Source organism: Aedes aegypti, chromosome 1 (genome assembly GCF_002204515.2).
Source record: "Aedes aegypti strain LVP_AGWG chromosome 1, AaegL5.0 Primary Assembly, whole genome shotgun sequence".
In the NCBI taxonomy this organism is placed as follows: domain Eukaryota; kingdom Metazoa; phylum Arthropoda; class Insecta; order Diptera; family Culicidae; genus Aedes; species Aedes aegypti.
In genome coordinates this window covers 304,540,663-304,567,281 of record NC_035107.1, presented here as the reverse complement: position 1 = coordinate 304,567,281, position 26,619 = coordinate 304,540,663, and the positions used below count along the sequence as shown (strand labels likewise).

The 26,619-nt window shown below is 41.6% G+C and overlaps 1 protein-coding gene across 3 annotated transcripts in view; it reads left to right on the top strand.

Moving 5' to 3' along the window:
- The window catches only part of LOC5576110, a 58,476-nt gene extending 34,023 nt beyond the window's left edge, over nt 1–24,453 (top strand). For all 3 annotated transcript variants that reach the window (XM_021838394.1, XM_021838393.1, XM_021838392.1), the window contains exons 6-7: nt 23,114–23,253; nt 23,317–24,453. In XM_021838394.1, the coding sequence (XP_021694086.1) occupies nt 23,114–23,253; nt 23,317–23,533 (357 nt within the window). In that variant the 3' untranslated portion in view covers nt 23,534–24,453. The remainder of the gene's footprint in view (nt 1–23,113; nt 23,254–23,316) is intronic.
- The last annotated feature ends 2,166 nt before the right edge of the window (nt 24,454–26,619 follow it).

Below are 26,619 nucleotides of genomic sequence, written 5' to 3'. Positions count from 1 at the left end.
TGTGAAGAAATTCCAGACAAAACATTTCAAAGAATTGTTTTTAATGATAGGAGACATTTCTGAGCAATTAAATTTGAGGAGCATGGCATTTCTGGATAAATTTCTCAATAAATGACAGAAAAAAATCCTTGAGAAAATTCTTGACGAAATACCTAATAGTATTCCTGAATGATTTTTTGGCAAAAAAGTAGAAAAATTCCTTAAAGAAATACTTGGAAAGTGTTTCAAAGAAACTTCTAGAAAGTTTTAAGGATAATTCCAGTGGACATTCCTAGAAAATTCCAAGAAAACAATCTGAAGAGTTTTTTTAAAATGAACTCCTGGGGAAATTATACAAAAAAAATCCTGATTCAATTTCTGAAGATATCTTTGGAAGATTTTTTGGATGGATCTCTCGAGGAATCCAGGTATGCGTTCTTGGAAGAATCCTTTAAGGAATCTCTCTGGCCATCCATCCGGTAAATCCTGGAAAAGCGGGAAAACCCGGGAGATTTTAGGATAAAAAACGATTAGAAACTATTGCCAATAGATCTTTAACCGAATTGCTAGAGAAATAGTTAACGGTTCCATATATATTCAAGCCAAAAATATCGTTGGTTTGAAGGAGAGATCTCTGGCAGCCTTTTCCCAATTGTTATCGATTTCTTGTGAAATGCTTCGCGAATTTCTGCCTGAAGATTTTAAACACATTCAAAGGAATTCTTGGGAAACATCAGTGAGATCCTTGAAAAGTGTTTATAAGAGTATCAACTTAGAGATTCCCGGCAAGGGTCCTGATGAGATTTTTTTTCATTATTTTATAGGCACTCCGTGCTCGTGGCCACTACTGTACCGGACTCAGTTGATCTGTAGCTGCTTTATCGATACAGATCTATTTTCAACTTATCCATATTTACATCTAGTTTCACTCTCTCCTACTCTTTTACTCTCACACCGAGCAGGTAGGAGAGAGCTCTGCTATTAGTGAGGCTAGCTGCCTGCGAAGAGGGTCAGTTTGTCTCAGTCACCATCTGATACTGACGGAGGATGGATGTGCTCCCCAAAGCACGGTCCTCCGTGAGGCGTCTTCTGGTGGCTGGACGGGTTTTTTGTGGAGGGGCTGGGAATCGAACCCATGATCTTCCGCTTATGAAGCGAAAGCGTAACCTCAAGGCTACAGACCCCCCTAAGGGATGGGACTTTCCGCTTGCTCTCGAAGTGCACAATTTAGAAGCTTTCATATTATTGATCAATAACGGCGCCGGCCAAGTCCTTGCAGTCAGTTGAGATGGGGAAGGAATGTTAGTGTGTAATGATTGTTGCTTCTAGAGACCGAGAATACCTCTGCATCTACACCAGAGAAGAAAAAAATCATGCTCACTATACTCAATTCACTGACATTTATGCCACCATCAATGTAACCGCACCGCACCACCACCAATATGATTGTACCAATGAAGATGGCACAAAAGTAGATGGGCAAAACAAACAACGATGCCCGTATGTCGTTGGTATTTTTTATTATCAGAAGCAGCAGAGTGTCAGTTTTAGAAAATTGATTACCAATGAGGTTCATATTAATTAAAAAATATGCTGCTATACGGGTAATGAACGATCCTATGCACGGAATCGATTATATTGACGCGTCTTTAGTGTGCCTCGTGCAAAAATTACAACTTCCCGAAGCGGAAAGTAAAAAAAGTCAAGCTGGTTAGAATGAATATCATTTTTTGTTTCCGATTATCACAAAGCGGCTGAGTAGCGGCAGGTAAAAAGGAAACTGACAATCTTGCGCAAGCGCTTTGCCAATCTTTGTTGTGTTGTCAAGGTAAGAATAAAACCAAAGAAAAATCAACGAAGACTCTACCAGCAAGTACCAATGTAGGCGAGGGTATATTGAGTATTTTCGTCCCTGATCTACACATTCACCACAGGAAGGAGGTTTTAAGGTTGTCCACGTTAAAATTGCACCACACGCAAATTGCCAAAAGAAAATTATTGAAATTTTGATTAACTTCAGTTCTGTATGGAGTGTTCAGATCCTTCATTGTTTCATTTAAGTTTATTGAAAAGTATACATAAAATTTTGAAATACTCGTGCCACGAAACGTCACGTAGAACGTCTCACTACTACTAGTGATAGGATAAAAAAGAGAAGTGGACAAAAATCATCCCCACAAGAGCACTAAAGGCGATAGGAGAGTAGTAGAAACTTTCAGGCCCCAACCAAACACTTCTGTCCGATACCTTGTAAAAATGCTATCGTTTGCCAAAATTTTCAAGCAAAAGGTTTCGTGGTAAAAAGATATTGGTAGAAGATTATAAAAAAAGTACATCGACATGACATTTCTATTGTCGAACGATTTAAAAGTTATTTTTAATCTTCCAGTCGTCGCGCGGGTTTCCACCGTCAGAACCACCACGCTGCTGTTGTGATCGAAAAGCGAGGTTTTTTCAACAGTGTAGTACAAAATACAACAGCGCGACGACTGAAGTGTTAATAATGACGATAACATGTATAATTAGGAGACGGACCTGGTGTAGTGGTTAGAACACACGCCTCTCACGCCGAGGAACTGAGATCGAATCCCATCCTCCAGATTAGCATTAAGCATTTCGCACAAATTCGTAGGTGGTACTGTCCTAGACCATTGTATGAGGGTTGCCTCCTTCCCGTCCGTTACCAAAGTCAGAAATTTGGGACTACCCTCTAACTCTTAGACAAGATTGACGCATCCTCCAACAATCGAGAGCTGTCCTGGCCACGTCCTTGAGAAAGCTGAGGAATGGGAAAGGATGATTGATTGAACACCTACTTAAGAAAGATGCAGAGAACTCCACGACCTCTCATAGGTGTTACGGGATGTTGTGGACTGCTGATGGAAAGGGTAGTGCCATAGGAAACGTTCGGTAGACGTTGTGGCCGACATATGGTTAAATGATTAATTGTAATCATGCGCTTCTGATCAAACTCACCAAATTCCTTTTTTTTTCGAAACTCCTCTGAAATCCATCGCTCCTCTAATAATGAAGCACCGCTCGAAAAATCGACATTAAAACTTCAATTTTTGAACTAACCTAACACGCTCAACGCACGTTGGAGAAAAAAAAAAGTCGCGCGAATCGAATTTAATTGCTGAAGCCATCACAGAGCTCTCTCGAGCAAAACGTAAGCAAATCGAATAAAAGTAAAAAAAAAACACTTTAATCACTTTGAAAAATATATTTCCACAGAAAATTTGCACGTAGCATAGTACCATCCGCCGAATCTGGTGAAAACCAGCCGAATTGAGAAAAAAAAGCACGGAACGAGGTAAACGTGACCCAAAATTCAAAATGCAACCGCCCACGAAGATCAGATCGAATCCCATCCTCCAGATAGTCATTAAAATTGTCAGTGACGACTTCCTTCGGAAGGGTGCCGTTGGTCCCGAGATAAACTAGCCCAGGGCTAAAAATCTCGTTAATAAAGAAAAAAAAAATATGAGTATATAAAAATTATATGAAACAGGACAACAAGGGTTTATGTCGTTTAGTTTAAAACATAAACGTAACGTAGCCTCGATAAAAATGTGTTATCATCAGTGTTGTGAAAAACTCAATTTCTCATAACTCATGCTTGAGATTTTTCATGCGTGAGTTGTCAATCACGCAACGCAGCAGTCAAAAAATCATGGATGAGTTGGCTCACCTTTTTGACTCATTGTCGTATTGACGTATTTCCACAGCTTACTCACACACGGCAATAATTTCTTCTCTTCAATGAATGTTCGAATCCTCTGAGCAGAATCTCAAATAGAGAAACTTTAAAGTAGATGGAGTACCGTGTACCTTTTAATTCCGCTCCTAAATGCTTATCTTTGACAGATACGCGTATTTCGACTACCACTTGCAGTCTTCTTCAGTGTCAGTTACTCGTATCCACTCCACAGTGGATACGAGTAACTGACACTGAAGAAAACTGCAAGTGGTAGTCGAAATACGCGTATCTGTCAAAGATAAGCATTTAGGAGCGGAATTAAAAGGTACACGGTACTCCATCTACTTTAAAGTTTCTCTAATAATTTCTTGTTAGTCTGGTAAAATTATAGGAATCCTTTCTAACGTAAACAACCATATTCGGGTTGCACGAGTTTTTGACGGGTTTTGCGACTGAATCATTTTTTACTGTTTGAGTTGATTGAGTGATTTTGCATAAGAATCTCAGGCGTGAGATTTGCGATGCAGATCTCTAATGAGTTTGCTCTCACGGGTGAGCGTATTGATTGAGATTTGAGTGTGAGTCTATCAACACTGGTTATCATAAGCATGAAACGAGCTCACTAGTTGTCAATCAAACCTCGACAGAACACGAATATCTTTTCACACTCGCACAACGCGAACCGGACACGACTTATCTTGATTCCGTGGGGTGAGCCCCACAGGAGCATACAACGGAATCAAAAGACCACACACTACTAACGCAATAGGGTAACGACTGTTTATTTCGTTCTTAAACGCTAACAGTTGGCGCAGCAGCAAAAAGTACAGGCAACAATCTTTCGAACATTCAGTTTCTTTCACTGGCCGCCGAGCGATGACACTGTTGTTTGTATTCCTGCCACTGATCGCGCTACGCTGGATTCTCAAATTTCTCAAACTTTCATCACAAGCGCATGGAAGATTGGTACCGTAAAATCGGGTGTAATTGATCAGAAGGGTGAAATTGATAATCGTATCACACGATTTCTTTTATTCCTAATAGAGCACAAATATCAATGTAACCTGTAGTAAATGAACGTTGTTTGTCGTGACTATTGTCGAATTGTGTGTTGTGAAGTTTTTTGTGTTGAAGAATGTTTATTACTATGAAATTAATGTAAAATTTCAAAATCATGTACGGTGCAATATTGACAAACATCCATGAACTTCTAGGCCTAAACAAGGATTTGAACAGGGTATAAACCTGAAAGTTTTTGAGGAAGCTTAAAAGATATCCCCAAACCAGATTTCATCAGCAAAACTCGTTCCAATTAGCTCATATGGTTGAAATAATTGCATTTCTGTTAGATATCATTGTATTCCTTAGGAAATTGCATACATTTAGGCGTTTTCCGCGTAATTCTTGAAATTTGACTATTCATTATTTATATAAATATTGCATTGTTAAGAATTTGATAAGCATATTTGGATTCAGGGAGCTCAAATTTATCATGTAAAGTTGTTTTGAAAACTAACAATAATGGCATTGACAAGTGATCAATTTCACCCCGAAATGAGATGCCCTGATTTTTTATTTTAGAGATATTTGTTAACACTAAAATGATATTTGTTACAAAATTTCGGTACATGAGTCGATGAGGCTCACCTTCGTACTTGTTTTCCTGCATTCAGTTGTTTTTCATGGTCAACATAGTAGAAAACAGACTAGAAAAATCGTTAAAAATGAACAATTTCACCCGAAATTACGGTAGTCGAAAAACTGTCAAAACGCATGGAAAATAATGAAAAACGTAAATTACTTTCAATTAGGAAACTGGATCAAAAAAGTAGTGATTAGAAATCAAGTGTAAAGTGAATACATAACTTTTTGTGTTTAGTTCATGTTCCGTGGTGTTTTATTCGCTTCAGAATTTTTTAGAATCTAATAGAAGTTCGGTTGCGATTTGGCCATGATTCAGTGTACATATTTCAGTGCCTCTTTTTTATACACGATTAATAACGGCACCGGCCACGTCCTTGCAGTCAGGTAGGATTGGGGGAATGAATAGTAGTTTGCAGCAACCTTTGCTATTTGAAGATCATGTTCACCTCTGCAGCTCCACTGCTCTCCAGGTTACTGTAAGGGATATTTGCTAGTGGGGAGGATCGTTGGGTCACAGGATTCACTTTGATAAGTGATTAGACCATGATAAACAATCATTTGTGTAATATAAACATGCTAGTAAATATAATATTTTCAGTAAATACGAAAACAATCAAATGGAGGAAAATTAATGCCGACACATGGAGTGACGAGCCATTCAAAATTTATTGAACAACTACATAAACGCAACATTGTTACCGTAATCAGGACAAAAGATATGGTATCATATTTTACTCATTTGAAAAAAAAGAAGAAAAAGCATGAAACGAGCTCACACAATTTCTTGACTGAGCAGGCTCAAATCAATTTCATCTCTGTCAACATCAAACGCACAAGCTGATGTAAATATTAAATCATTTCGAAGACGCGCGCACAACGAACTCGATTGCTTGGACCCTCTCAGGACACACTGCACAGCAAAATGCGCGAAAAAGAAAAAAAATTTCTGCCTACCTGAAAACGAACCGTCTTGCTTGGGCTTTCCGAAGCACTGCGCACTGCCCAGCAAAACGCGGGAATCGGTAAAAAAAACACAACCACTTCGACGGCGAGAAACCGAAACCGCTTGCTTGGGCTTCTGAATCTGTAGAGGAATCCAGGTATACGTTTTTGAAAGAATCCTCAAATATTTGAATCTTTTCTAATAAATTCCTTGAAGAAGTTCTTGGTATTTTGAGGGGAACCTCTATATAACTGTGTGGTAGTATTTCAGTAAGAAATTGAGTAGCAACTTCAAAAGACATTTCTGGTGGTATTCCAGATGGAACTGCAGCGATATGTTCTGTTGGAATCTATATGAATTTCTGAAGAAAATTTATTGGAGGTATTGCAGATGAACATTCTAGATACATCTTTGATGGAAGTTGTAAGAGCAAAGTTCAGTTAAAAGTATGTCGTTTGCCAAAGAATCATTTAGAAATTATGCTTGTTGGAAAAGTTCTCTCAAGTGTATTCCACTCCCACTGCTCAAAATTTGAAGCATTTTCCCAAGAATCTATTGGAATACAAGATGATCTGCGCAAAGCTCCTTAGCTCTTAAGTAAAACATTTAGGCTCCCACATGTGCACCCACTTAACGGTGAACGTGTTTCGAACATCATCGTCATGACGAAAAACACTTCACTAGGTCGAAAGCCGATGCCGATGGAGATAAAAATTTCCAGCAACGATGATGATGAATGAGGAAATTTGTGAGTAAGCGCCTGCGTCTCTCTTGGTCCGACACGTGGTCTACGTGACCGTACCCAACGAATGCAGCTAGCTCTGCCGAAACGGACATAAACTAATATCTACCGGGTCCGATCAACGCCTGCTTTATGCTCGTTCTATGCTTCGACCACTTCTGCACGTTTGCGCTGTGCTTGCTTGGATGATGGGTGGGTAGGTGGAAAGCAAAACGCCAGATTGTCTGCGCTTAAAAGCGGCATTAGGGTGACTCATGATGATCGAACGATAGAAATCTTAAGTTACTCCCCTCAAATGTATTCATTTAGATTCCCAAGAAGCTACTGTAAAAATTTGAGCATCAACTCTAAGACGGTTACAAACGAGCTTTAAATTTATAAAACCAACCAAATGCCAGAAGTGTAGCCGATAAATTTCACTCATTATTGATTCAAAGATTCTCTAATCAATAATGGAGAAAGCAATAAACTGGAAGCTTTTCCATTTAGAAACAAAAAAAGTTACCGTAATTTCGGGTGAAATTGATCACTTTTCACTGTTTTCCATGTCTGTTTTCTATGATGTTGCCAATTCCAAACAACTTAATGCAGGAAAACAAGTACGACGGTGAGCTTCATAGGTTTATATACTAAAATTTTCATACAGTTGTGATTTTAGTGCTGAAAATCGTCTCCAAAATAAAAAATCATGGTATTCCATTTCGGGGTGAAATTGATCACCTGTTAAAACAATTATTGTTAGTTTTGAAAACAACTTTACTTATTTAATTTGAGCCTCCTGAATCCAAATATGCTTGCCAAATTCTTAACAATGCAAAATTTATGTAAATAATTAACAATTAATTTTCAGCAATACCGCAGAAAACGCCTGAATGTAGGCAATTTCCGAAGAAATTTGATGATATCTATACAAAAATTCAATTATTACAACAAAATGAACAAATTGGTACGAATTTTGATGATAAAATTCGTTTTGGGGATATATTTCAAGCATTCTTACAAATTTTCAGGTTGACACCATGCCCAAATCCTTGTTTAAAACTATAAGTTTCTTGATGTCTGCTAATACCACACAGAACACGATGATGGAATTTCCTATTATTTTAATAGAAATAAACATTCCTTAACACAAAAAGCTTCACAACATGCAATTTGACAATAGGTTGCAATGGTTTCTGTGCTCTATTAGAGGGAAATAAAATCGTGTGACACAGTGATCAATTTCACCCTACTGATCAATTTCACCCGAATTTACGGTATGCCTTGTAAAAATAAAATGAGATAAAAAAATCGACTACAGTACCATCCATGGCCGAAAATGTAATTGAAATAGTTTTCATCTTGTATTTAAACAACTTTGTTCATACAAATTTCAAGCTCGTTCAGCCCCTTGTAGAATTCACGTATTCCTGCAGATTTAACAAAGTAAAATTGGGTGGTGTAACTTAAGATTTTTGCATGTTCGTATGTTTTTTTCATACAAAAATGTTCCACCTTGAAGCAGCATGCAACATATGGCCCGGTGATATCCTCTCCGGTTGACGTGACTGGAGCAATGCACACACCTACGATAAACGCGCGCAATGGATCGAAAGAGAGGCCGAAGGAAAGGAAGAGATTAGGGTACCATCAGTAAAATGCCGGGTAATGCTCCGGTGTGAAGGGTGCGTGTCATTGCGGAAGGTCATTGACTAACTGTGGATAAGTGCTTTTCATATACGGTCAGGTTTGAAAGCAACTACGAGCCAGGCAGTAACTTGACGAATTCCATCATAAGATTGTTACTTGAATGAATTTTAGCAGACATTTTCCAATGTAAACCTTATTCACCATAACATCTTCTTTTCAACAGAAGAAGCAACGGTCGCTGCATCCTTACCACGCAAACAGTAGGCGTGGTTATGCTAGTCTTCCCGTTTCTTGAGGAAGGTCAAAGCAAAACAAACCATCCCCCTAAGCATGCCATGCCGAATGGCGTACGTGAGAAAATACGCGCGTACCGTACCGTAAACCCCTAAACTGAACGACATGAATTCCGTTTTATGACCTCCTCCCTGCTCGACTGCCTGTCTGCTAGAGCCTGCGTGCCAAATGCGATGGAATTATCATTGCCCAATTTATCGGAGGACAATTAAATTACTATCTCGTCGGTCGTATCGGTGTGAATTGCGCCTAGCGATAGCGATCGTGTAAACAAATGGAGGATCCCCCTCAACGATTAGGACAAAATCGCGACCACGAGAAAATCGCAACAGTAGTAACGGAAAGTCGCACGTGGACCAGCAGAACACCGATGTGGAAAAGAAAAATCCAAAAATGCCGTTGAACTTCGGGAAGGTCATTTCGCAGGCAAGCGCGTAGCGCAAAAAAAGAAGGCCCGACCACTCGACCATCTGCCTCCCTGTCTACCGGCATTCAGTGAACCAACCAACCGGCGAAGGATCGTTTAAAACCAGTTCAATCCGGATGACAGCGAAATCAAGAACGAAGTGTGAATGCGTAACGACGATAATGACGGCGACGTCACAACCAGAACCGTGAATGAGAATCGCCGCTACGCCTACTTTGGGTGCGTGCGAGAGAAGGCACGTGCATTCGGGCGTCGTCGTCTAGCCTACTGTGTCTCGAAGTACTCACATATTCTTATCAGACCTTGAACGCGGACAGAGTACCATCGCCCGGTCGTCGCATGCTGGGATCATTCTGAAGAGTCGGTTGTCGCCTCCACATGTGATATCACCGGCTTGCTTTGAATGAGTGGTGTGTCCTCGGACTTGAGCTTCACATTGTCACACGAGCCGCGGCGGATGGTGAAAATGTGACACGCCGGGCTGCTGATAGCAAGGCGGTACTCATCAGTCTAAGAACAACGCACCGCCAGTCACGTAGGTAGGGTACGTACGCTCTGTGCGAGTGCGAGATTCCTAAATTAGCACAAAGCTCATACGGCGGGAAGAATGGCACAAGATACCACAACCACCTACCCGCGCTCACCCAGTCTATTCATTTCCCGGTCGAACCGGCGGCGCAGTCTTCCGTTCGGACTCTGGGGAGGATTTGTGTGTTTGTCTCTCTGTTTGTATGGTTTTTATCGCGCTCGGGTTTGTGTGCATTCTCTATTTGACCACCGCGCACAGGTAATGATGTTTGTAGCGGAGGATTACTCTGCTACCCCTACTCATCTATGGCGCGAGGAAAATTTCCAGGAAATTGTTGGACTGTTTGAGGGCAAGTGACCGGTTTTTGCCCTTGACAGTGGGAAAGAAACCATTTTCTCGGGAACGGCAAATTCCTTTTGTTTGATATTGAACGACCTTTTGGGGGAAGGATCTAAGTAGGTCAATTTAAGAAGCTTGTCTGGAGACACCAATCATAGTAGCCAAGATTCACAACATTTTGGTTTTAGAAGAGTATGCCAATATGAAATTCCATTAAAGTTGGATTTTAAAGCAGGATTTGACTTGGGAGGGAGGCACAGATACTACACACGAAATATGGAACAACACTTTTCCAAATTGTAAGATAACTCCCGCCCACCAATGACAATCAAGGCAGGCTTGGGAAATATCGCTAGTTTTCTTTTATTGTGTACTTCCGTTCTTCTTCTTCTTCTTTCTGGCATTACGTCCTCACTGGGACAGAGCCTGCTTCTCAGCTTGGTGTTCAATGAGCATTTCCACAGTTATTAACTGAGAGCTTTCTTTGCCAAAGTTGCCATTTTAGCATTCGTATATCGTGTGGCAGGTACGATAATACTCTATGCCCAGGGAAGTCAAGGAAATTTCCATTACGAAAAGATCCTGAACCGACCGGGAATCGATTCCAGACACCTCCAGTATGGCTTTGCTTTGTAGCCGCGAACTCTAACTCTCTCGGCTAAGGAAGGCCCCTGTGTACTTCCGTTCTTTCTGGACAAACATGGAAAAAGGGTCATAGCATTTAATTTTCATTTTGATTGGAAAAAAGTAAAAGGATGCGTGTTTCAATATCGATTGTTGTCAACTTTGTTAAAATGCAAATATATGTTTCGATCAATTACGCGCTTTTATCATGTTTGTTCATTTTTAAAGATCCGGGCTCACAGTGACAGTTCGTTACAGCAGAATCTCGGCTCACCTTGAAATTTGTATCGGTTTCTCCATCCCAGTATTTGACTGTAGCTCTCGATATTTACAAATTTTCCAAAGTGATTTGCAATTTTAAGAATTATGGAATTTTAAAAATGTTTTTTTTTATTAATACACAGTTTTTTTTACGAACGTTTTCAGATTAATCTCTTACGGCCAAATTTAGACAATTTCCATAAACTTTTGTTCAAGCAAATATTGTTTAGAGTATTTTTCTTATCCAAGGCTGTGAAAGAAGTCGTGGGCGGGAAAGGGTTAACAACAGTTCAATATCCTCAAAGGGCAGTAAAAAAGGCCTACATAATGTTCAGTACAAGTAGAAAAGAAAGAGTTGCAGGAATAGAATTTCTCTTGATGGTCGGAAACCCTGATTACCTATAATCTTAGAAGGATTAATATACGTTTACGGTTCTCTTGAAATAACTTATTTGGATTCAACAAAACACTGTCATACTGTAGAAGGGCCTCTTTTTCCACTGGCCTCTATATAACTTGAATGTATTGGAAGGAGCTTTTGCAAAAGAATCTTGGAAAAGTTTGAAGAAGACTACTTGAAAAGGTTTATAGAGGAAATTCCAGAAGAATTCCTAGAGAAATTACTGAAGAAGACCCTGAATGAAATTTTCTTCTTGCTGAATAACTTGTCTAGTGATCCTATCGGCAAAAGAACTATTTTCTTTGATTCTTTTCTCTTTCGATTATCATAATGATATTACAGTAGCATTTCTGGCTATTTCTGCAATTTAGATAGCAACATATTTTAATTTATCCTGCTTTGCTATGGAATTTCCGAGAAAGAGCGTACTGAAACAATACTTTTTGCGCGATAGGACCATTTGATATATTTATATTGATTGCAGGTGGTTCATTTTCTTTGGAAATACCGGCATTCTTTCAGACTTATTGATGGTCCGCAACTTCAACATCGTAGCGCTGCAGGATGTTTGTTGGAGTGGGTCGACGGTACATTCGTATATGCATGGTTTTACAATCTACCAGCGCTACGGCACAGATTTTATCGTGATGGCCGAAATGCAGAGGTGCGTGTTAGTGGTGGCCAATCGACAACATAATGTGCAAGTTGAGGATCAAAGGTTGTTTCTTCAATATCAGACGATGACGATAAGGGCGCTTTCTACGCGCAGCTACCCCAGCCATGATGTCTAAATCGTTATCGGAGATCTCAACGCTCAGGTTGGCCAGGAGGAGGAATTTAAACCGATCATAGGGAAGTTCAGCGCGCAGCAGCTTACGAACGAAAGCGGCCTTAAAGAGAGGAGAAGAAGAACATGGCCATACGTAGTACCTACTTCCAGCACAGTCTCCCGTATCGGAGATCACCTCAACAGACTAAATCGCAAATCAACCACGTTTTGATCGAAGGAAGACACTTCTCGGACACTATCGACGTCAGAACCTATCGCGGCGATGGTGATGGTTAAACTGCGCCAAAGACTTTCCGTTGTGAACAACATTCGGTACCGACGCCCACCATTGTACTATCTGGAACGACTCACCGAAGTCGCAACTGTTTACGCACAAAGCCTTGAAGCAGCGTTACCGGATGAGAGAGAGCTCGCCGAAGTCTCTCTTGAGGACTGCTGGAGTAGTGTCAAAGAAGCCATTAAAAACGCTGCGGAAGGTGCCATTGGATTCGTCGTGGAAGGAAATCGACGGAACGGTTGGTTCGACGGGGAGTGTCAGACGGTTTTAAACGAGAAGAATGCAGTGTGGGCGATGATGCCGCAGCACATCGTACCTCGTCAAAATGTGTAACGATACAAACAGAAACGAAGACAGCACACCCATTTATTCCGGGATAAAAAGCGCCACCTGGAAGAATTGGAATGCGAAGAGATGGAGCAACAGTATCAAGAAACGCGTATGTTCTACAAGAAACTGAATGCATTCCGCAAAAGCTATGTGCTGCGATCCGAAATGTGCCGCAATAAGGATGGAGGTATCTTGACGGATGAACGTGAGGTGATTAATAGCTGGTAGCAGCACTACGATGAACACCTGAATGGCGCAGAGGCGGGCGACCAAGGGGCAGCAGGAGGAATCGCTTATCAGCACGGTGGAAGAGGAGGACGTGCAAACTCTCACAATAGGTGAAGTTAAGGATGCTATCATACATCTCAAGAACAACAAGGCAGCTGGGATGATATTGGGGCGAAGCTTATTAAAATGGGCCCGGACAGGTTGGCTACTTGTCTGCACCGATTGATAGCCAGAATCTGGAATTCAAGCTAGAATGTGAGAACTATTGAGCGATCACCATTCTTAACGCAGCGGAATCAGAGAAGACGACTGTCTGAACCCCATTAGCGAGCTTACAAGCCTGCACAAGGGCGTAGGCCTCAGCTGAGAAGATACCACATTGGACGGGTAGGCGGCCGCTGTGGTTTACGGCATTTTCAGACACATCATAACCGACCTCGTCAAGAACCAACGAGCCTTCAGTGAGGAGGGTCTTCCGCTATACTGGGCCTCAACTTCACCATATTTAGCAATAGCTACATTAGTACTGGCGTCGGCACCGCACGGCTCCTTCCAACCTCACGACCATCAGAGCCGACTCATCGTTTGTTACAATCGAGGCCTTGAGCACAAAGTAGGTAAGGCAGTATTCGTTAGTCTGTGCCACCAGGAAGAGGCCCTTTGTACCAATGGCATTCTTTCAGGAGGGTTACCCTTCTCGAAGGCCTGGTCACATTGCGAGATGACAGACCAGAACGCGTGCAACAGTGCCAGTTGGGAGGCTATCGCCGCAGCCCTACTCAGAATGCGGGTTCCCGAATATCTGTGTAGTTCTGCAAAGTTACTTTCAGAACCGGGTACTGCTTTATGACCAGGGACGGATGTGAATTAAAATTACGGTGGGAGTTCCACAGGGATCACTACTTGCTCCAACATTGTGGAACATGATATACGATGGAGTGCTAACCTTGTCACTGCCGAATGCAGTCGAGATCGTCGGGTTCGCAGATGACGTCGTTCTTGCGATAACTGGCGAGATTGCGGAAGAGGTGGAGATGCTGACGGCAGAATCGCTACCCAGACAACCAGAATGCACGTACAATGAAATCACCTTTTGCGTTATGCGATGTTTATATGCACAATGTTTCACGTATAAGATGTCGTTAAAAGGCCTTATACGTGCAAAAGTGGAGGCGATATATGTGCATATTTTATATGATGAAAGATAACATGCAATGCGAGTGTGTAGATTTTATTGCGAATTAATCTGTATTCTTATGCGACTTAATTTATGATAACAAAATTAATTTGACAGCTGCTACGGATTGATCCGATTTCCTTTGTACGAGTATACGGGACGAAACGAAATGTACATATTAACTCATAAAATAGCGTTTTATGCGAGGAAACTCATCGATCAAACGATTTCATCCACTATTTAGTGCGGATGTGATGCAATTTGTATGATTAAACGACTTTGCTCGTAAACTGGTATGCGACTTCTGGTTGTCTGGGTAGACACCATTGAATCGTGGATGACTGGAGTCAAGCTGCAGTTGGCTCATCACAAAACGGAGGTAGTGCTGGTCAGTAACTGCAAGGTTCAACAGCTCGAGATCAACGTCGGAGGACACGCAATCTCATCTAAGCGCTCTCTAAAGCACCTTGGAGTAATGGTCGACGACAGGCTAAACTTCAACAGCCACGTTGACTATGCCTGTGAAAAGGCAGCGAAAGCAGCTAACACCGTCGCTAGGATCATGCCCAACATTGAAGGACCAAGAAGCAGTACGAGGCGTCTTCTGGACACCGTATCATCGTCTATACTGAGGTACGGAATCCCGGCTTGGGCTGCAGAGTTGGGTACGCGTAACCGAGATAAGATGGCAGGCACGTTTCGGCTCATGGCTATACGGGTGGCGAGTGCCTACCGTACTATATCATCGGAGACAGTCTGCGTTATCGCCGGAATGGTCCCCATCTGCATCACTCTGGCTGAGGACATCGCATGCTACCACTAAAGGGACACAATGAATGTGAGGAATACCATCAAAATGGATACAATGGCGAGGTGGCAATAGGAGTGGAATAACTCGGAGAAAGGAAGGTGGACGCACATACTAATCCCTAACGTATCGGTGTGGACGGCGAGAAAACATGGAGAAGTTAACTTCTTCCTGACTCAGTTTTTGTCAGGCTATGGATGCTTCCGGAAATATCTGCACACATTCGGACACGCAGGAGACCCCAGAGCATGTCATATTCGACTGCCCTCGGTCCAGGTATATACGACGCGAGATGATGCCAGAAACCGCCAGCGTCCTAAATCCGGACAACATTGTGCAGAACATGTGCCAGCTTGAAAGCACTTGGAATGCGGTGAACAAGGGAATAACGGCGATTATGTCGTTGCTGCAAAGGAGATGGCGTGAAGACCAGAGAGCTCCGAGTCGCGATCGGAGCAGGCTAGATCCTCCGTCGGGGACTATACCGAGTAGAGCGGGCGTAGTGTAGTATCGGTTAAAATTCGTCGGGGTGCCTGCAAACCGGAAGTCATCCTCCAACCGGAATTGCAGAACCGACTCTGGCACTTGGCCAACCAACGTCGAGTCGGAGTAGGCTGAGTCCACCGCCGGGGTCTAGAGTAATTCGCGTAATAGCACCGGCAAATGATCGTCGGGGCACCTGTGAACCGGAAGTTTCCCTCCATCGGAATCGCAGGAACGACCTCGACATCTACCCGGATAGCATCGGTTCGGGAGATCTTCCGCCGCCGGGGAAATCTTCGTCGGAGTAGGATAGATCCACCGCCGGGAACTACTCTGAGTAGTGTGTAGCGTATCACCGGCTTGAGTCGTCGGAGCGCCAGTGAACCGGAAGTCATCCTCCAACCGGAATCGCTGAACCGACCTCGGCATCCAATTGGTCAACCAGGAGAGCTCGAACAGCAGCGGAGAACGAGTCGTCGTAGGTCGTAGAGCAACGAAGTGCACATGAGCGTCCAGAAGAAGTTCAACAGGGCTCTGACGCGAAGCCAGCCCAAGGGAAGTATGCGTCGTCGCACAGAAAGCTGTCCAAAGCCCCGGTGAGATCTTCAACCGCCAATTGAGAAAAACGAGTAGTCACAGAGACACCGTAGTAATGTCGTAGTGAGCTGCGTTTTTGACGACATTAAGCTCCAACAGTGAACTAGTAGAACAGCTAGAGGCTGAGATTGACGAAGTGCATGAGCACAGTCCTCCCCCGATGAAGTTGCCTGATGCAGTTCCGGGGGGATCGAGGCACAGGAGCAAAGCCTTAGGAACTACAAGAGTTAGCAGTGCTCTAGCGATAGTTTTTAGTTATTGGCCGTTGATTATTATCATTAAACTAAATGAAGGTCTTTTGATCTACCTACAGCATAACTGATTACAGTCGACTCTCCACATCTCGATGTTCTACATCTCGATATCTTTCCCTATGTCGATGATTGCTTCGGCCCCTTCATTCTGCATACGATTTCCCTCTCCATATCTCGATATCCTCCTTATCTCGATATCTTCATATCTCGATGTGTTCCTGTTGATTTTTCGTTCCCAACTTTCTGTCCATATGTCGATATGAACATTATCAAAGGATACTAGACCAGATTTAAGTGATTCAGAACAATTTGGAAACTCGAAATAAAGTTTGTTTGTTTATTATTTTCCTAGTAACGGAGTGATTTTCAATCTAGTATTCATTAAATTAATGTTCTTTGTCTCGATCTCTCCCTATCTCGGTGGTCCCTTCGATATCGAGATGTGGAGAGGCGACTGTATCTATCGTTGCTATTATGAACGCATTAAAATCCAATAAAAGTCAAAGTAGGTACTCCGAATGGAAATTGTATTCTTTAGGTGAAATGGACCAAATAAATACTCGTTTCAATTATTGCTTTTAAATTTAAATTTTTGAACAAAACATTTTTACGATTAATAATTTTACATTGCTTAAAAAACACATTGTCATTCATTATCAGGGTGTCTACTACCTGGAAAAAACCTGGAAAACCTGGAATTATCAGGGAATTTTATTCAACCTGGAAAAAACCTGGAATTCTCAGAGAATAGCGATCACAATCATGAAAATTATTATAAGTCTGTAATTCATGATAAAATATGTTCACGACAAAGAATTTTGGCGTCAAACCTAGAGCTAACTATTATTTACCGGAAAGTTATCTGGAATTGACAAAAATTCGGCTGCGCCGCTTTCAAAACACTATTTCAGCTGTGGCGATCTTTTCGATTATGAAATTTTATCGACTCACCAAAACATGATTGATTTCTTTTAATATCTATATATGATCAGTAAAGGATTCTCATTTCTAGGATTGGTAGCAGATTTGTTTTTGGAAACTTGGTCTCTATATTAATGCAAGTCTCTATTTGTGATGAGAGGTCTCTGCAATTTGATTCGAAAGGGTCTCTTAAGTCCCTTTCTTCCTTATTTTGCTTGAAGTGCAAAATTTCATCTCATATTTCTCGAGAAAATCTTCAGGAATTATCCTAGTGATTATTCCAGAGATTTCATCTGGAATGTTTCCAGGGACTAATACAGGGTTCTCTCCAGAAATTCTTCGAGAGATTCCTCTATCAATTCTTCTAGCAATTTTTCAAAGGATGCTCAAAGTATTTCTCCAGAATTTCCTTCAGCACTTCAACACTATTACTTCCAGTTTCACTTGAGCACTTCAACATTACTACCTCCAGTAATTTTCTCATGGGTTAAATGAACAATTTTCCAAAGACTAGCTTAGGGCTTCCTCCAGATATTACTTCACTAACTTCTCAACTGGATTCTCTAGTTGTTTAAGGGTAAAAGGTGATTTAATGTACCACACCAGATAACACTACAGCAATTTTTCCAAGAATTCCATCGATCATTCCTACACATTTATTTAGGTATTTCGCCTGATGTTTTTCAAGGAGTTCCTTCACAAAATTCTGCAATATATTATCCAGAGATTCAATTGATTTGTTTTTTTATTATCTTAGCAAACATCTAGAAAATCTTCTAAAATTTCATCAAGAGTGAGTTCTTCTAGAAATCCTCATTCATCAAGGGTGACTCAGTAACTTGCACAAGTTTACCATTTGCTTTAGGAATACGTCAGGATTTTTTCAACAATTCCATAGATTTGTGGGAAAATTCATTCATATTTCCCTAGAAAAATTCCTGGATGAAAGCTTGAAAAATTGTTTGGAGACTTCTTTGAGAAATCTGTTAGAATTATTGGAGGAATTCCCAAAGAAATCTTATGAGCAATCTCTTAAGTAATTCCACCTTAGAAATCCTAGCTAAAATCTTAAAGAAATTCTAAATGACAATTTTGTAAGAAATCCTGCGATTCCTATTGGCACCTGGAAAGGTTTCTGATTGAATATTCCAACAGTTTTTAAACGGGAGTCTTGGAGGATGTTCTAGAAAAATCGATGGGAGAACCTCCGGATAAAATCTTGGGGGACTAAGGGCTTTATTGAAAAATATCTGAAACAATATATGAAGACATTTCTGATAGAATCTCTTAGCCTATGAGGTAATTTTTGTGGTATTCTTTGAAAAAACCCAGATTGTATTTTTAACCTAAAAAAAATCTTGGAGGAATTCTATCCATCTATCTATATTTATATCTATATCCATCTATACCTAAAATAATTTCTGATTATATTGCTTGAGAAAATCATTGAAACTGCATACAGTAATATAAAATGTATTATTTGTCGTAATGTCACGAAAAATGTCTGATCTGATTCCATGAGGAATCAAACTCATTGCTCCTGATTACTGTCACCATTTTTAAAATTATTGGAAAATATTTGATACAAAAAAATCCGATTTTGGAAAAGCAATCTGGTATTGAACAATTCTTAATGTAAAATTTCGTAACAATTATTCAATTAAGAACTCTTGAAACATCGGTAAACTAAATTTTAATCTTAAACTAGTGGTCCCGGCAAACTTCGTCTTGCCATCAAGTAGGCTGCTGGAAAACGTCATGTAATCCCCCATACAAAATGACACATTATTCTTCTCCCGTTTTCCCGATTATTTCGGAGGCTTTCCTAAGCTATTTCTTCGCACGATCACGTCGCATCCCCTGTCGAGTGTAGCAGTGAAAAACTTACGTCAATTCGTTCATTCATTCTTAAGTTATTTCGTGACATACAAACACCACTTCTTTTTTATTTTTTGCGTATTAGGTGTCCAAATAACCCATGTACTCCTTGGTATGGGGGTCAGTGGAGGGTATATATATAAAAAAAAATGGTTCCTGAGCTTCATGTTGGAAATGTTCTGCAACGATTTGTAGAGGGCCGGCCGTCAAAAGCTGCTGGTGCGACAATAGGGGACTGTCTACTAATGGAACACCGACCCTACACGAAATACGAATAATTTAAGGGATAGGGTTCCACCAAATTTGCTTTTTTTTCACGTTTTTTTGGATTTCCCGGGATCCCGGGATTTCCCGGGAAGTGGTAGTTTTGTTTCCCGTTTCCCGGGAGGTCAAATCCCGGGAAATTTGAAAACTCTAACTTTATACCAATAAATTTGTTGGTTATTTCTCTTCTTTGAGAGTAATTTATTCTTGTTTCTCCAAAGAAATGTTAGCTTCATTTCAAACGCTAGGCTTCAGAACAACAAATTTTATAGCATTAAGCAAAAGTCCTCGTGGAGTTTATTCTTGATCCAACTAGAGTCTTTATATTCAGAGTTGTGTTTGATCTTCCGACCTTGACGCTTGCTCCTGCGGGGCCGGCGATGAGGGCAGGATCAAACATGTCGCGCGTCGGTCGAGTGAGAGTGAAAAAGTTGCGTGATCCGTTAGTTGTGTTTCATCCTTCGACCTTGACGCTTGCTCCTGCCGTGGCCGGCGATGAGGACGGGATCAAACATGTCGCGTGTCGATCGAGTAAAGTGAAAAAGTGCCGCTTTCGATTAGTTCTTTTTGATCTTCCGACATTGACGCTTGCTCCTGGGGAGTGCGTCAAGAAAGCCCCAGCAGTCGTCAGTTGTTTTCCCTCACGGGTTGCGCGCCTATTTTCTCTGAGTGCTTTTATATTAAAACACCTTCTTCTTTTTACCTTTATTTTTGTAATTAAAAAAAAACTTTGAATGGTTCGACACTTCAATTGTAGACTTCCAAAAGCTTCACTTTATTCAACAAACTTTGAAAGATTCGTCACCTCAAGTGTCGGCATATTTTTTCACTACATAGATATTGTTCATATCAAATGAAAATATTATATTTACATATAAGCATGTTTATATCTCACAAATAATTATTTATCATGGTCTAATCGCTTATCAAAGTGAATCCTGTGACCCAACGATCCTTCCCATTAACAAACATCCCTCCCAGTAACCTCTGTGGAGATGCAGAGGCAAACACGGTCTCCAAATAGCAAAGATTACACACTAACAGTCCTTCCCCCAATCCCACCTGACTGTAAGGACGTGGCCGGCGCCGTTATTGACCATGTATAAATAGAGGCACTGAATTATGCACACTGAAGAAGATTATGGCCAATCCCAGCCGAATTTCTAGTTGATTCTTTGTGCATTTTCACTGACTTCGGTCAATCACGGAATAGCAACCATTGATATGTGCAGTCAGTCTAAGCTAAGCTAAGCTAATTAGGTGTCCAAATAACCCATGTAAATTAATGGTGAATAATCTCATTTTGCAATAATTTCTTTCTGATGCACTTGAAGGCTCCCTTTAGTTCACAATGATGAACAGAGAATTTACTTAATACTTAATATTTAAACTTAGATATATTTAGCACCTTATTATTGGAATATTGGATATTGTAATTGCTCCAGAATGCTTTAAAAAATGTAAAGAGTAGAGTAAATAACTATTAAATCATAAACACTATAAAATTTGTCGTTAGTTTGTGTAAGACATATAAAATTAGAGTTTTTCTTGAACCTGGAATTATTTGGTAAAACCTGGAAGTATCAGGGAATTTCATATTGATAAACGAGTAGACACCCTGATTATGTATGTAGATCTAAAGACTTACGTTTCATGAACCTCCGTTGAATTCAACAATTTATCCAACTTAAAAACATGAGTCTACTAAACTTACACTTTTATCAAAAAATATCAATCAGATGTAAGGGTATAAAAAATACAATTTACACCGTCTTCAGCCAAAAGCTGCTAAATTTACTTCACTGACTTACTATGAGCATGTACTGTAGTAATAATTTACCAACATGTCACTTATTATGTATGTAGACCTAAGGATCTATATTCCAGGAAGTACTTGGAAGGCTCAGAACATCTTTTGATTGGAATTCGGCAATACAACAACAAAATCAAAGCAATATATTGCTTTGAACTTCTTTGCGTTTGCCAAGTTTTCCAGTTTTCCATAGATCACGCTTGTAGATATGAAGATAATATTGCAGAGTATTTAGGAGTTTAAAGAAGGTATGACCAAAAGTATGTATGATTATTTTATTATTTATACACGTTAAAACTGAACTATAAACGAGTTGGAAATACTTCACATCATTTCAGCGAATCTTTTTATTCTAATACATAGAGGTCTATTTTATAAGTCGAATCGATCAAAATGACTCGACTGGAGTCACTGTCGACCGAAAAATTCGCTCGACTCAGCTCTGTCAGTTTTTCGACAGTTGTCACTCTATGTGACTGGATTACTATGGGAGTCGACGGGTGACATCTGAAATATGGATGCTTGCTTTGATCGATAATGAAATCAGACGAGTCACATGAATCTGCTCGATTTACAAAATAGGCCCCATAATTCCATTCAATCGTTTAAACTAAATTTACGAACTTCGTAAAAAAGTAACGTAAATTGAATTCACGTAAAAAAAATACTTAATAATTTGAGTTTTTAGTGTAGGTATGACTCATTTACAGGTAAAGCTCGTTCTCCACGTACTAATCAAATAGGTGATAATTGATTGATTGCGGAAAGTATCTTCGTGATTACAAAATTAACTTGATTTGTAACCTGATTCATTGCGATTAATGACACAATAGCATTTTCATAGCGTTTTACACGGAAAGTTTTCTTGGATAAACTACACTTTTCATGAAAATACTATAAAATGTTAACGTTTCAAATCACAATTATCAAACAATTCAGTTCGCCGCTTTACTTTTCCCATAGTTCCACACCTTAGAAATTGTTATAACACCGTATTCTCAACGTCTGTTTGCGTACACGCAAATGGCTCTAATGCAGATAAGTTTTGTTGATTCACATGCTGCTATGCAATCGCTCAGGTGGACTTCCCCGAAATGACGGTTGGGACGTACTTAGGGGGTCATCCATCAATTACGGTGATTTTTCATGGTGTTTTCATTTTGTTAGAAACTAATAATTTAAGTGATCTTGTCCTTTTATAATTTTGATAAGCTCTGTACAATTTATGAGCTTTCAGAACTCCCTAGAATGGCATGTGCAAAAGCCGCCCCCTTCTGCATCGTCGCTTATCGATGGCTTTCGATGCGCAATGGCGCTTGCTAGCTTATACTGCACTCACTCGTAGAACAAAACTGCGCAGCAGCAAAGCTCAACGCTCACTTGGATGATTACCTACCTACCACCACCGGGCCGCGGCCGACTTCGATCGAAATGAAAATGTTTGTCTTTCTTTTCATCATAATCGCCGCCGTCGTCGCCATACTGCTTCACTTCTGCACGGTCGCCGGTAGCCTTTTCCCTTCCTCGAGCTTTCCTCGCAGTTCTGCAGCTGCGGCGGCGTTGCGACAAAGTCACGTACGCCAAAAATGACAATGACGACGACTGATTGTTTGCGTATCCCGGGTGTCATTTATGAGCCAAATATTAGCTTTACGGTCGGATTGCGTGAAGATTGAAGGGGAAACAATGTCACCTTTTGCACCGCCGCCATCTACCGATGACTAGTTCAAACATCGGCGTTGAGATGTCGCTAATTTGAATTCTTTCTTATTGTTTTTCCAGGCAATGGTCGCATGTTATCCGGGTCACGGTTCGCATTACGTAAAACACGTGGACAACCCGAACAAAGACGGTCGCTGCATCACCGCCATCTACTATCTCAATCTCAACTGGGACGTGCGGACGAGTGGCGGTCTCTTGCGGTAAGCTTTGCGAATCAAAATTTTTACGTTTATGTGCTTTCAACCGTGAATCTATTCCAACAGAATCTTCCCGGAGGGTTGTAACGACCGGGTGGCCGACATCGAACCCATCTTCGACCGGATTCTGTTCTTCTGGTCGGATCGGAGGAACCCGCACGAGGTGCAGCCGTCTCATCGGACGCGCTACGCCATCACCCTGTGGTATCTGGACGCGGAGGAGCGGGAATCGGCCCGGTTACGGTACCAGCGGGATTGCGAAGGCACACGGTTCAATGCGTGAGTCCCCCGGGGAAAGTATTGTCCGCGATGGTAAGTCATATATTGTGTAGCCTCTAGTTTCTTAGTTTGGATTGTTGACTTTTGTGTCAGTGTAAAGAAGTATCGTAAATAGCTTAGGATATGATAGGTTTTTTTTTTTTAAGGAAAGTAATTATACAAAACAAATTCTACCACAGAACCGATGTGAACGATGGCATGAGACAAAGTCGAATAATTTATTTAGCTGAAACTTATTATATACTATCAAATACTGATAAATGAGAATGTGATATTGTATTAGCGATTAAGACCATAACGCAAAGTAACTGTTATTACCTGCAAATATTATATTTTTCAAAACTAGTTTTGTTCAGTGTACAGTTCCCCCAAATAGGAAAGGAGACTCGATCTAAAAAAACTTATTAAGAAAAAAATCAACTTGCAAAGTTAGTCAAATGTTAGCTTTTAAGCAGTCAGTGGTGAACTGTTGCAAACAGTCACGTACACACAGAGAGAGCGCCATCTATTGCTCGTCCTACCAAAACTTGCGGACATTTGAACATTAAAACCGTCGCAGCGACATCTGCCGGAGAATCAATATAAAGATCAAGATTGAAAATCAAAGAGAAGGCCAATGACATCTGGAAGTTGCCTCCAGAACAAACAGTCTAGGAATTATACGTAGCTAGGGTACAGTTTTGGATTATTTCTTTCCGATGATCATAGATCTTAGTGCATGGAGCAAAAAATGAAACTTTTGAATAGGTATTTTCTTGGAGAAAAGAGATGAGAGAGAGAGACCAAATTCAAGTGCTAATATTTTGTTCGAAAATTTTGTAACTCGTGGAAAGCAGATTGGAAACGGGTATTCAGCAGAAATGCAGAGCGCAAATAGAAAGGTTTTAAAAATTGAATAAAAACAAGTTTAGTTCTGAAATCTGAGTGAAGCTTTGAGACGGGGAACCGATTGTCCGAAAGCCTTGTGGTGGATGCCGAAGGAATGCCCTCAGGATCTTGTTCTGCGATGGTGCTATTTGTAGGGATTGAGAGGGGTACTAGAGAAGATAAAAACTAAGCAGAAGGGCATATAGTTTGAGTAACAAGGAAAACCTAAGCAAACGGGAAGAGACGAATGTCACGTCAGTCTTGTAAAGTGTTTCGAGCGATGAAGTTGCGCTAGAATCGCTCCTGTGGCAATTCGGCTGATTGAGCCACTAACTTTGTATATGCCGGTTCCTCCTTCCGGACACTACAATGGTACAGTTGGGAAGTGTATTGTGCGCTCCCAAACATTTGAAGCCTCGGCCTGGAACGGAAGACAGAACGACTTGAGTCGATGCTGATTGCTGTTTTTTCGTGGTTCAGGGTGAGTCGTCATATTTTCGGCACTAAACGGAGGACATGTTGTGTTAATTGTTGATTTTATGCTAGATTGCCTGCCTCGCGTTTCAAGTGGGTGTACTGGTCTGCCACCTTTTCAAATGTTCGGCCGACAATGTCCATATCATCCGCGAAGCAAACAAATTGACTGGATTTCGTAAAAATCGCACCCCGGCTGTTGAGCCGGGCTCTCCGCATAACACCTTCTAGCGCAGTATTGAACAACAAGCACGAAAGTCCATTACCTTGTCGTAGTCCCCGGTGGGATCCAAACGAACTGGAATGTTCGCCTGAACCCTTCACACAATTTTGCACACCTTCCACCGTCGCTCTTATCAGTCTCGTGAGCTTCCCGGGAAAGCTGTTCTCGTCCATGATTTTCCATAGCTCTACGCGGTCGATACTATCGTAGGCCGCCTTGCCGTACAGTAAAGATCTGGTCCGTTGTCGATCGACCGTCAACGAAGCCTGCTTGATAACTTCCCACGAACTTACTACAGGTGACAGACGACGGAAGATGATCTGGGATAATACTTTGTAGGCCGCATTTAGAATGGTGATCGCTCGAAAGTTCTCACAATCTAACTTGTCGCCTTCCTTGTAGATGGGGCATATGACCGCTTCCTTCCACTCCTCCGGTAGCTGTTCTGTTTCCCAGATTGTGCCTATCAGCCGGTGCAGACAAATGGCCAGCCTCTCCGGTCCCATCTTTATGAGTTCAGCTCCGATACCATCCTCACCAGCAACTTTATTGTTCTTGAGCTGGTGAATGGCATCCTTAACCTCCCTCAAAGTGGGGGCTGGTTGGTTTCCATCGCCCGCAGTACTGACGAAGGCATTTCGTCCGATGTCCCGTCCTTCATTGCCTGTGCTTTCAGCGCCATTCAGGTGCTCGTCGAAGTGCTGCTTCCACCTTTCGATCACCTCACGCTCGTCCGTCAAAATGCTCCCATCCTTATCCGTGCATATCTCGGCTCGCGGCACGAAGCCATTGCGGGATGCGTTGAGCTTCTGATAGAACTTACGTGTTTCTTGAGACCGGCGCAGCTGTTCCATCTCCCCGCACTCCGTCTCCTCCAGTCGGCGTTTTTTCTCCCGAAAGAGGCGGGTCTGCGGTTGCCGTTTCCATCTATAACGCTCTACGTTCTGCCGGGTCCCTTGCTGCAGCATGACAGCTCGCGCTGCATTCTTCTCCTCCAGAATGCTCCAATGCCTACATTCCTCGTCGAACCAATCGTTTTGCAACTCCGTCCCACGTACCTGACTGTTCTCCAGCAGTCCTCAAGAGAGGCTTCATCCAGCTCACCCTCTTCCGGTAGTGCAGCCTGCGACATCCGGTTGCTTGAGTCGCTCTAGGTCATACCATATCATAGGGCGGCCGTCGGTACCATACGCTGTTAACGACGGAGAGTTTTGGGCGCAGTTTGACCATCACCAGATAGTGGTCGGAGTCGATGTTAGCGCCACGATAGGTCCTGACGTCGATAATGTCGGAGAAGTGCCGTCCATCAATCAGAACGTGGTCGATTTGTGATTTTGTCTGCTGTGGTGATCTCCAGGTGTATCGGTATGGAAGGCTGTGCTGATGGCGCTACGGATGGCCATATTCTTGGAGGCAACGAAATCGATTAGTCGTAAGCCGTTTTCGTTCGTCAGCCGGTGGGCGCTGGACTTTCCAGTAGTCGGTCTGAACTCCTCCTCCTGGCCAACCTGAACGTTCAGATCTCC